This window comes from Bombyx mori, chromosome 5 (assembly GCF_030269925.1).
Source record: "Bombyx mori chromosome 5, ASM3026992v2".
NCBI lineage: Eukaryota > Metazoa > Arthropoda > Insecta > Lepidoptera > Bombycidae > Bombyx > Bombyx mori.
In genome coordinates this window covers 4,582,672-4,594,893 of record NC_085111.1, presented here as the reverse complement: position 1 = coordinate 4,594,893, position 12,222 = coordinate 4,582,672, and the positions used below count along the sequence as shown (strand labels likewise).

The following is a 12,222-nucleotide window of genomic DNA, read 5'->3' as shown; positions in this document are numbered from 1 at the left end:
ACATTATGCGCACGAACAAATGCTCAGACAAGGTCGCGTGCTGCAACTATTCTACATGCTTTTGTTTCAATACTACCTACTGCTAGCTTAAAGCCAATTGCTACAAATAAAGATGCACAATAAAGATATGAAACAATAGCAAAATTTCGTGAAATGTCTTGATTCGAAGTCGTCGTGGCCTAAAGGATAAGACGTCCGGTGCATTCGTATGCACTACTAGCGGTGCACCGATGTTCGAATCCCGCAGGCGTGTACCAATTTTTCTAATGAAATACGTACTTGACAAATGTTCACGATTGACTTCCGCGGTGAAGGAATAACATCGTGTAATAAAAATTAACAAATTATAATTTGCGTAATTACTGGTAGTAAGACCCCTTGTGAGTCCGGACGGGTAGGTACCACCGCCTTGCCTATTTCTGCCGTGAAGCGGTAATGCGTTTCGGTTTGAAGGGTGGGGCAGCCGTTGTAACTATACTGAGACCTTAGAACTTATATCTCAAGGTGGGTGGCGCAATTACGTTATAGATGTCTATGGGTTCCAGTAACCACTTAACATCAGGTGGGCTGTGAGCTCGTCCACTCATCTAAGCAATAAAAAAAAGTATCCTTCAAAATCCAATAGTATTATTTGTATTGTCTACAGAATGCCTTGCCGCCTCAGACCGTTCGCGGCATCGATCCGGCCCAGTCAGGAGTGTTCCCGTGGCGGCAAATGTTAAACGAGATGTGGACTTCGACTGTCCAGAGGAGTTCGGCTACTATCCTCATCCCACCGACTGCACATTGTACTATGTTTGCGTGTTTGGCGGCGCCCTACTTGAATCATGTACTGGTGGACTTATGTACAGGTAAGATTCAAGCAAATTTCAACATTAACAAACATTCAAAAATACAAATCATATTCGATTCAAAAAGAGAAATCAATGTTCTTAAATCCTTTGTCGATTGAGAACAGCGATTAGCTAACCAGGCACAAGATTATCGCAGAATAATAATTTTAAGTCTTAGAGGAAGTCTGAAAGTGGCACCTGTGGTAGAAAAGCTGAGAAGTGCGCGTTTGGGGTGGTATGGACATGTGATGAGACAAAATGAAAATGAGGTTGGTAAGAAAATGTTAACTATGAATGTGAAAGGATATAGAGGAAGAGGTAGACCTAAGAAGAAATGGATGGATTGCGTGAAAGACGATATGGGTAAGAGGGGTGTGAGCGAAGAAATGGTATATGATAGAAGAGCATAGAAGGAGAAAACATGTTACGCCGACCCCAGGTAACTGGGAGAAGGGCGGGGTAATGATGATGATGATGAATAATTTTAAGTGCGATTTACATTTTTCAGCCACGAGCTCCAAACGTGCGATTGGCCGCGCAACGTAGGCTGTGATGGTGCCAGCGCTGGTGGTGGCGAGGAGTTGGAGCGGTTCAGCGAGCGTGACGACCCACCGCCGCCGCCCCCACCGCCACGACGCACGCCGCCACCCCCACGAGCTCAGCCCAAGCCGATCATCACATCCAGAGGACAACCAAAATTCAATCGCGTGGAATACGAAAAGGTAAATTAAATTAGTTTTAATATTATATTATCAATCGAAGTTCTGATGCAAGATGATGAAGGTAAACGCCATAATAATATATTTTATTATGTTCTGTCTTTAACAATAACGCTTGTTAAGGACTTATTTACAAATTGCTTTGTTATAATTCGTTTTTTCCTATTCATTGATTTTTTTTCAATCATTACGCAACTTTTACAAATTATCGAAAACTAAGCTTAGCAAATAAATAAATATATTTTATATATTCAGAATGTTGTCTGCTATATTTTCTTTTTTTGTGTTACATATATGTGTGTCCGAGCTTACGGGTTCACCTAATACTGTCTGATTACCGGAGCCCATAGATTTCACTAAGTGAATGCCACCACCCCCTTAGGGATCTGAGGTTTAAGTCTCAGTTGTATAATATATCTGTTCAACTCTTCTAAACGTAATGCATTACTGCTTCGCGGTACCTAACGGCTCAGAAGACACTCTACCTGTAAATGTTGTAATATTGGGAACGAGTTCATGCTCTCAAAATAATTTCGTTTTTTTTTCTCGTCAGCAACAACAGCTGTATGCGGAAATAGATGATTTACCTCCCGTAGAAGAAATCGAAAGTGACAGACAGCAGCGCGTTTATCGAGGACAACCTTCGACAATAGGTCAAGTCCAAAAGGATAGAGATGGCTACGGATCTCAAGCTATTAGCTCCGGGAGAACTGTCAACTCGAATATAATTCCAGCATCCTTACCACAAGCCGGTAAAATTGGATCATTTTCTTTCGGCTCGCAAATCGATGACAGACGGGCTGCCACTATAACTCCTGCTCCTCAAAAATACAAGTTAGTATTAATTTTTCAATAAAAAAAAAAATGATTTACTAAATGACTGATGATTTAATGAGAACGATAAACTAAATAATAGTATGATGGTTTCAGTGAAGACATTGACGACGTGACTGACACTCTCCATGACCGACAATTAGACTTTAATACAAATTTAGTTGATGTTACTGACTCTATTCAGAAACCTCTTCTAAGGAAAAAAAGAGAAGTTGCAGTTGATAGCTTAGGCAAAAACTTAACTTTTGTTGAAACTGTAAATAATACGTTCGATAATCCAGAAAATATTTCTAAGCGAAGTGACAGTGGCGAAGAAATGGAATATTACGAAGCAGATCCAGAAGACGTTGGTGTTATTGATGATCACTTTATTCAAGATGATGTTGAAAGAGGGAAAAGGCAAATCAGATACTATTTAAAAAATGGTTACAAGCCTCCGTTAAAAAATTGGGCTATTGCTAAGCCTGTCAGACTTGTAGATCAACAAGCTAGACCTAGCTATAATCAAAATTCACAATCACAGAGATATCAGCCTACTTACAATAATAATTATAATAATCCAGGTCGACTATACTTTTCATATGATAGTAATAGACATTCCACCGCAAATCCACTGGTTTCATATCAAGAAAGTCAAACCGAAAGGCCATTTAAACCTAGTTTACCAGATCCAGCGCACCAGAAGCATGTCCATAATCCTATTAATACTGTAACAAACTTGATTACCAAAAGTCCGCCTATATCGTCACTTTCTAGCAATAATAATCCATTTACTTCGTTGAATGGAGGATTTTATAACAACTCTCCGCGACCGAATCACGAACAAATCCAATCGCATTATATTACTTCTTTACATCACATCAATGATGGCTTATATCACGATTCATCTATTCTCCCAAGTACAGTAGTGACTGGTAAACCGGTCCCAGTTTCTACTTCAGAACGATTACAGAGTACATATAGGCCAAAATCGAATAAGTCTCAGAGTCAGCAATCTGAAAATAAAAACGAATCGGAACACACCCACAAGCAGCCTCAAGAAGAAGAATATGATGAAGAAGGAAGCTCTGAAGAAAACCAAGAGTCTTCATCAGAAGAATACGACGATGACGATTTCAAGCATGATTTTCCGGAACCCCCATATGAATTCACTCATCCAAGCAATAAATACGCGGAAATTGAGAATCCTTTTGCTAATCCCAATTTTGATTTTGATGCATTTTTGTCGAAAATAAGTAACGGTCAGTACACGCCTGCTCCGAAAGTCATACCGAAAATTGTGAACTCTGCTGTAGGTTCATCAAGTCCAGCAAATGTTGGCTCTGTTTTGCCAAGCTCGACATTAAATTACCAGGGCATGAGTACTCCGAAACCATTTACACCTGACAATTCATTCACGACGCAATACAAAGACAAAAATTCAGAATTTCAGCCAGTTATCAAACAATCTCAATTATATGACCAATTCCAAAGTCCAAAACCTAGTTTGCAGTCATATTCACAGCAGCAGCAACAACAACATAACTATAATGAAAACGTCTATACCAAAGCTCAACAAACAGCTGGAACTCCACTTGATGCTATACGACCAAAATTGAAACCGCCGAATTTTAAAGATGACCGTCAGCTTCCAATTACTTACAGTTTCACTACACCCAACTCAATAGATCAAACTAAATTAAAAGAAGAAAATCAGCGCATCGTGGCTGTTACTCCAAAGCCACATCTATTTGCGAGTGGTACAGGTGGACCTCTTATTTTGTCCAACTCCAAACAGCAATACATAAATCTAGAGCATTTTACAGAACCTCAAAATCGTTTCTCGGTTACTACTAGGCCTTATTTCGCAACATCTGTTAAGCCCTATGAAGCACATGTCAAATCGACACAAAAACCACTCACGACTATTACTAATGAGCAACTTTCAGCACTGCAACAGTATTGGAAAAATAATCCAACGGCAAATCCACTTTCAGTACAATCCGTGACAATTCGTCCGGGCAGTAGTCCTAACATTGCGCAGTTCGAGACTTTCTTCGGGGAAACCATAAAGTCTTCCACGAATCCTCCAGTATTCAACCAAAATACATTCACTAGCCTAGGTAGAGAGCAGTTCATTACTACGGTAAAGCCAGCAACGAAACGTAGACCAATTCCTAAGCCCTCACCGGAAATGAATGACTATTATTATGATGATGAGGACGAACAATATTATTATGAACCTGTCGTAAAACCAAAATATATGCCAAGTACAGAAATCAAACCGCAGAGACCACCTCTCGCACAAAATTACAAGGAGTATGACGACAGTTATGAAGATTCCAGAGAAGAAACTGCTACTGTCAAACCATTACAAAAAGTAACACAAAGACCAACCAAATATTATACAATCAAACCAGAAACTACGACCAAAAATCACAACGATGTATCTGCTCCTATCAAGAGCTTTAGTAACAATGAAAATAACAAAATACCCATACCCGTTTTGGTGGAATATGCAAATCCGACGTCATCGGTTTTAATGCGTCCAGATGTTTCAAATTATGAAATCATTCATCACCATACCCGTAATCGCACCATTCATTTAAAGAAACCAATTTCAAATGAATCTGGTCCATACACTAGTGCACCTCCAAAATATTTGAATCAAACGACATTAAGACCATATACAGTTAGGCATAGATTAGCTAAACCGACAACTGTACCTGAGACTTCAAAACAGAATCACACACAAAATAGAGTTCGAATGAGACATCCCAATATTGTTGCTCAAAAACTGACTACTCCAAGAGACAGTTACAATCAAGAAACTCGATTTACTAAAATTAATCATGACGGTAAAACAAACAGGTAATTCAAAAACAAAACAATATTAAATAGTCTAAGAGCAAAGCATTTTGTTAAACTGATTATTGTATTGTTTTAACCAAAGCATCGTAACTAGATATTATTTTGTAGACAAGACGAAACTACATAATTAAATGCACATTATAACAGTTTGACATTATGTACTAACAATGACTTGACGATGACGATAGTGACTGCAAACGCTTTGTATATTGCAAATTGCACAGTTTTTTTCTTCATTTATACTAAGATTATTATTTTTCTATTTTCTCTATTTTAAAAATATGTTAAATTTGTAGCTTGGAACCGACAGAAAATCTATCTCCAGTATCTTATTCACCAAGCCCTCGACCTAAAATGTTGTACAATGGATCTCAAGCGTATAATCCCGATCAATATGATCCATACTATGCAGTCTATGATGAAGACGGCGAGTTATACAAGGATACAGGTATACACAACTCAACAGCATCATTATACTTATTATTTTGGTTGAGGGAATGATTTTAAAATACTTATTTATGAGTATTAAACTGTAAATAATTATCTAATCTAATCTGCCTTGAATTTAATATATTTTTGTAAAGTCCTACTAGAAAAAAGAATGCAAATGAATACGTTCATAAATAATTTAAAAATGAAATTCCATATTACATTCCACCACCATTCCACCAGCAATAAAAATAAAAACTTTCAATAACTTTATATTTGTGTAAAATTAAAGAATTAAAACAAAAAACAAAAAAATTATTGCTTAGTTGGGTGGACGAGCTCACAGCCCACCTGGTGTTAAGTGGTTACTGGAGCCCATAGACATCTACAATGTAAATGTGCCACCCACCTTGAGATATAAGTTCTAAGGTCTCAGTATAGTTACAACGGCTACCCCACCCTTCAAACCGAAACGCATTACTGCTTCACGGCAGAAATAGGCGGGGTGGTGGTACCTACCCGTGCGGACTCACAAGAGGTCCTACCACCAGTAAAAAATATTAGTATTAGGGCGTTGGGAATATACATAGTTCATAAACAATGGCACTTTGAATTTGGTTAATCGAAAGAGGTTCACTTGACGCTCGGGTGTTTGCAGATTATGTGCAGCAATATAACGTTGCATCGGTCCGCCCAGCAGTACAGCAGACATACAGAGGTACTCCACCTCCAGCCAGACGACCCGTCGAAACGTACACGGCAAGGCCGGTGTCGGCTGATGACTACGACGATGCACTCATCCAAGGACAGGTAAGAAATACCATTTTTTTTCCAATGAAACAAGTTTTTTTTTTTATTGCTTGGATGGTTGGACGATCTCACAGCCCACTTGGTGTTAAGTTACCCAAGGTAAGGTTACCCACTTAACACCAGGTGGGCTGTTCCAGTAAGGAACTCATAGACATCTATAACGTCAATGCACCACCTTGAGATATAAGTTCTAAGGTCTCAGTATAGTTACAATGGTTGCCCCACACTTCAAACCGAAACGCATGACTGCTTCACGGCAGAAATAGGCAGGGTGGTGGTACCTACCGGTGCGGACTCACAAGAGATCCTACCACCAGTAAATGTGTTCTTAAATTCAGAAATATTTATTATTATTTTCTTTTATTTAATCTCAAAAGTGTACAACTTTAACACTAAGTTTAATTTCTAGATTAGCAACCAAAATCAATACCAAGCACCCGTTCGTCATTCTACGAGGTAAGCTTTAACTTATTCTTGATTTTGCACAAATATTTTACTGTACGCAAATGGAACACCTACAGTCATAACGAATTAAATTACGTACCCAGGGGCGAAGGTAATGAATTGGGCTATGAGCATAACCCGAGCAGCATAAGGACGACACTGTATGAAACTACTTCTATTAGCACAACCTCTTCTACTACGACAAGCACTACAACTACCACGACTACACAACGCCCTACCACTGCACCATATACTGAAGCTATGACCCCGTCTCGATACACGCCAAGGTACTACAAAAGAAATAATACCCAATTTAAGTTCATCATGGCTTAATTCATAACGATCATAACGTCATATTAAAATATCATTCAATTGTCATTTCTTCTGGAAAACTTTCTAACCAGCATCTAACAAAATGATTACCATATTATTGCATACTTCTTTTTGGTTCAAAATCTTGATAAGCCCTTATCGTATAAATCGTAACATTTCCAATATTTCGTTTCTTTATCAGTCTTCTTTAGAGATGCTGTAGGCTTTTGTGGTATCTGTTTGTGTTACTTGACGTTTGTTAACATTTCCTTTACTAACTTTACCAAAATAGTTCGATTGATTACTGTATTGGTAACTATCTATCTTATATAAGTACATATTATACAGCTTAAATTAGATAGTGTTTTTGCTTTGTATTCAACAGATCATCCACAGATGAAAACCCTACTCCCAAATCTGATACTTCTTCTACTGCCCCTGAAAATGATCCTACCCCTTCGACAACACCGTCTCATATTAATTTATCCTATCTTGCAAAGCCTTTTGAAATAACTGACAATTTACATAGATTAGAACAGACCTTACCGACAACTGAAAAAATGTTGACTTCTAGACGTTCTTCTCGTGTGACTAACAATAACAATAATATCCCTGTGGACGTGGAACAAGTCTCTTCTAATAAAGGCAAGAAAAAACTAGTGTCATTAACGACTGGTTTTTCTATTAGACGAAATTTAAACAATACAAATAACCCATATACGTTGACGGTTCTAACGCGACCAATAGATGAATTTAATAATCCACGAAAAAACCATTCACGTATTAACAATTCTTCTACTGGTAAGCATTCGCAACGATATCGTTATGAAATCAGCGATAGTATAAGTAACGACAACATAAGTCGCAGTGAAGAAGAAAATAATAGTTTCAGTACATCCGCAGAACCAGTTAATCGTCGAACTGATATCACAAAAGAAATAACTGAAGAATATGATATTCCGATTCCTATTATGCCACCTAGTAGAAAATTAATTTCTGTTGAAACAACTACCCCTACAACCACAACAACAAAATACTACTTAAAAACTGTTATTAAACGACCAAGTTCTGTTAGTACTGAACAATTTCAAGAGAATACCGTCAGCACTGAAAGCATTCTAAGAAATCAAGCTGAAAAAGCCGACGTTAGGAGTCAAGATAATATTTTACTCAAAAATCAATCGAGATCGGATAAGTATAAAACACAAACTGAACCATTTGTTTCCCCATATCGTACTTTGGACAATTTACGTAATAGTTATCGAGTGGACGAACAAATTCCAGAGTCTTCTTCGGTTAAAACTACTTCATCTACTACAACACAAAAATTAAGAGATAAATCAAATTCGCTTTCAACAAGAAAAGCTGCACAACTTTCACGTGTTGCACCGTCTTACTACAGTTATCGTTTAGAAGACGAAGTTATCCCAAACCATACAACAGAAGTATTCAGTGGAAAAGTGAAACATGTCATTCAAGCTTTTTTGAACAATGTAGATAATTCACCGATACCACAACTTGTAGAAAAAATACCAGATCAGAGCTCTACGACTCCAGCTTCTTCTACTGAAGAAAGGATTGTGAACATAGGTTTTCAGCGAAAAAGCGTGAAATACACAACCGAAAAGCCTTTACGTAATAATGTTAAAAGGTTACAAATAGTAACTGAATCAAGCATAATTAATACAGATAGAACAAATTTAAATAAAATTAAACCTTCTGAAAATGATGAAACTGTAAATCAAGATTTTGCGCTAATTAACACTGTAGATAGTGTGAGTACAACTTCTGTGGTACATACAACGTCAACAGCAGCACCAGTCCAGAAAGAAAACTATGAACAATTGTATGTACCAAGCAGAGATTACTACTCGTTAAAATTCAACAGCTTAGTAAACAGTACAGATGCTCCAGCACGATTTGTGCCAGCGTCAGAAAAGTCGCAAAAATTCAAAAATGTAATGAATTTAGAACCGTCAACTGAATCTGTCGACGTTGTTGTAGAAGAAGATAGTGAAAAAAAAAATGACGATCAAATTGTTAATAACAACAGTTCTGTTGTTAATGACGAACAACAAAAATACGATAATGGGTTATTTAGTGATATTGCTTCTACGACAAGCACTACAAAAGCAACTACGACAATTAAATCCGAACAGACTACGACAACGACTACGACTGTTAAAAGCATTTCCTTCCCAACGCGAGCCTCTCGAGTCAATCCTGCCATTAAGTTAGCCGCGACAAATCTTGGAGGTGGGCGCAGGAGTTACCAATCTACATCGAAATGTTCATCAGACAACAGTCTGCAACCGAATCCCAAATGCAACGAAATCAAATACCAGAGGTACATCACTCGCCGGCCAGTAGTCTATGCCAGACGTTCTCACTTTAATGATGGTGGAGGCTTCGTCTATTGAAACATTTTTTTCCGCCTCGCGGGTAACTAGCATGAGGATAGAACATCTTGCAGAATCGTTTAATAGCACCTACAGCTAAACTCTTTCGCTTAACATTCTGTTCTCATTGGGGGACTTCATGTCGGTTGAGTCAAGTTTTCTGAATTGTTAACTCCTGACGCGAGACCTTTATACCATTTCCTGCACTGTATTATGGTGAATTTGTTACTTAGACTTAGAAATTATCTTGCAAACAGTTTAGCCAAGTGGAAAGTTCCTCAATGTAGTTGTGCACTTCTATAAATACGCACTTCATCGCAATCATCTTAAAGTAACTAAAAGTGCACAGACATAATTAATTATTTTGTACGTAAGTCGTCTAACCTAAGGCATACTACTTGCATGAATTACTAAAGTAGAATCGAGCATCTAATTAAAAAAAAAACGACAACATCACAAATATTATTAATTCACATATATATTGGTAAGAGATTTATAACTAAAAAAATAAGGAGATAATAATAATGTTAGTATGTTTCGCTTTGTTTTAAAAAATCACGCATACTAACTTTATATTTTCAGAAGAAGATAATGTAAGCTAAATTTGTTTACAGACCTACGAGTACACGTGGGCGCGGTTCAGCGCATTTCTCTACGTCGAGTGGATCAGATGCACCTCTGCCGCCACCCAACCGAGGAACACCCCCAACGTTAGAACCAAAACCTGCTAGATTTTTAATAGATGCATATTCATTTTATTTGTTCACGTCATGCTTTCATACAGCTTCACTTTTTAATTAGCTTTGTACACTATCATTGTTAGTATGTTGCACATGAAAAGGTATTGTTTAAAATGAGTTTATCGTTTCGGGATTATACTAAATGATCACTTTTTGAGCAGACGCAGCCGGCCGACATTGAAACCCTCCACAGCTATTGTCTCAAAAACGACAGAGTTTGTAGACATCTACAACCATCCGCCCAGTAGACCAGCGTCTGTTTATCCTCAACCAACACCGGATAAGACAGCGGCGAAATGCAGGAAAGACGTTTGTTTGTTGCCAGACTGCTACTGCGGTGGAAAGGAAATTCCAGGTTAGATATTTTATTTCCATACGAAATTAAGTGTATTAAAACATTTAAATTGCGTTTATACAATCTGTAACTTTATATTTATTACTGAAATTCTTGGTTGGGGAGATGGAAAATAAATCTGCCAAACATTGGGCATCCTTGATTACATGGTTATCTTACATGGTTTTTACAGAGTCACAACATAGTACATAACTTAGTCAATTAATCGATGAAATAATGTCCCTATTGCATTAAATATCAATATTATGTATTGGTTTTTAAAATTTATTTATGAAATAGGAAATTTACCTGTCAGCGAAGTTCCACAAATGATTTTAATCACATTCGACGATGCAGTAAATGACCTTAACAAAATGTACTATGAAGAACTATTTCAAAGGGGGCGAGTTAATCCAAATGGCTGTCCTATAACAGCCACGTTTTATGTGTCACACGAGTGGACCGATTACAGTCAAGTACAAAATCTTTACGCAGAAGGTCACGAATTTGCGTCACATACTGTCTCGTAAGTCAAAATAAGATGAGCTACTCGAATTCTGAACTGAATCTTCAAGGATAACTAACAATTTTCCGTGTTTTTTTTGTTTGTTTTGTTTTTTGGTTTCTTTCACTAATGGATTTTTATTTTCTCTTCCGCCTTCCCCCTCTTCTATATTTCCTATTCCTGGCACAATCTACACACCACATGCACGATTACCACTACAACAGGAGACTTACCGGTGGAGTCGGTCCCGCAAATTGTTCTTCTGACATTTGACGATTCCGTCAACGATTTGAACAAAGGCCTGTATACTGACCTCTTTGAGAAAGGTCGTGTCAACCCGAACGGCTGTCCGATTACGGCAACATTTTATGTCTCCCACGAATGGACTGATTACAGCCAAGTTCAGAACCTCTATTCTGCTGGACACGAGATGGCCTCACACACGATTTCGTAAGTTACCATAAAAAGATATGGCACAGTTACAAATTAAAGCAGCACCGAATGTAGAGAAAACTTTTACAACACAAATTATACTTTTCTTATCTAATCTGTCAAACTTTGATTACTTTTCTTCAAAACTTCTTCTTTATCAAATTCCTAAGGAAGCAGTAGTCTTTTTTATTGCACGGGCTCATATTGGTGACAAATTATAAGTATATATACATATTTATCTCATTATATTAAATTTCAGCCATAGCTTTGGTGAACAATTTTCTCAAAAGAAATGGAACAGAGAAGTTGCTGGCCAACGAGAAATTCTTGCAGCTTATGGTGGTGTAAAACTTGAGGATGTTAGAGGAATGAGAGCGCCGTTCCTTTCCGTTGGTGGAAACAAAATGTTCAAAATGCTGTACGATTCTAACTTCACTTACGACTCTTCTCTCCCAGTGTATGAAAACAGACCGCCCAGCTGGCCTTATACTCTCGATTATAAACTATTCCACGACTGTATGATACCACCGTGTCCGACGAAATCCTATCCAGGTAAATCAATTACTTTGGATCATTAACTA

General features: G+C 37.7%; 1 protein-coding gene across 6 annotated transcripts in view; it reads left to right on the top strand.

The window, feature by feature from the left end:
* Nucleotides 1–12,222, top strand: part of LOC101740429 (uncharacterized) — a 129,361-nt gene that overhangs the window by 114,700 nt on the left and 2,439 nt on the right. For 3 of the 6 annotated variants that reach the window (XM_038010926.2, XM_062668563.1, XM_062668562.1), the window contains exons 2-13: nucleotides 647–851; nucleotides 1,342–1,555; nucleotides 2,106–2,386; nucleotides 5,533–5,684; nucleotides 6,324–6,475; nucleotides 6,885–6,931; nucleotides 7,024–7,206; nucleotides 7,617–9,578; nucleotides 10,245–10,340; nucleotides 10,532–10,725; nucleotides 11,434–11,659; nucleotides 11,901–12,193. In XM_038010926.2, coding sequence (XP_037866854.1) covers nucleotides 647–851; nucleotides 1,342–1,555; nucleotides 2,106–2,386; nucleotides 5,533–5,684; nucleotides 6,324–6,475; nucleotides 6,885–6,931; nucleotides 7,024–7,206; nucleotides 7,617–9,578; nucleotides 10,245–10,340; nucleotides 10,532–10,725; nucleotides 11,434–11,659; nucleotides 11,901–12,193 — 4,005 coding nt within the window. Of the gene's footprint in view, nucleotides 1–646; nucleotides 852–1,341; nucleotides 1,556–2,105; nucleotides 2,387–5,532; nucleotides 5,685–6,323; nucleotides 6,476–6,884; nucleotides 6,932–7,023; nucleotides 7,207–7,616; nucleotides 9,579–10,244; nucleotides 10,341–10,531; nucleotides 10,726–11,004; nucleotides 11,231–11,433; nucleotides 11,660–11,900; nucleotides 12,194–12,222 lie in introns of all 6 variants that reach the window. The other 3 variants (XM_062668561.1, XM_062668564.1, XM_062668565.1) reach the window with 3 other exon arrangements.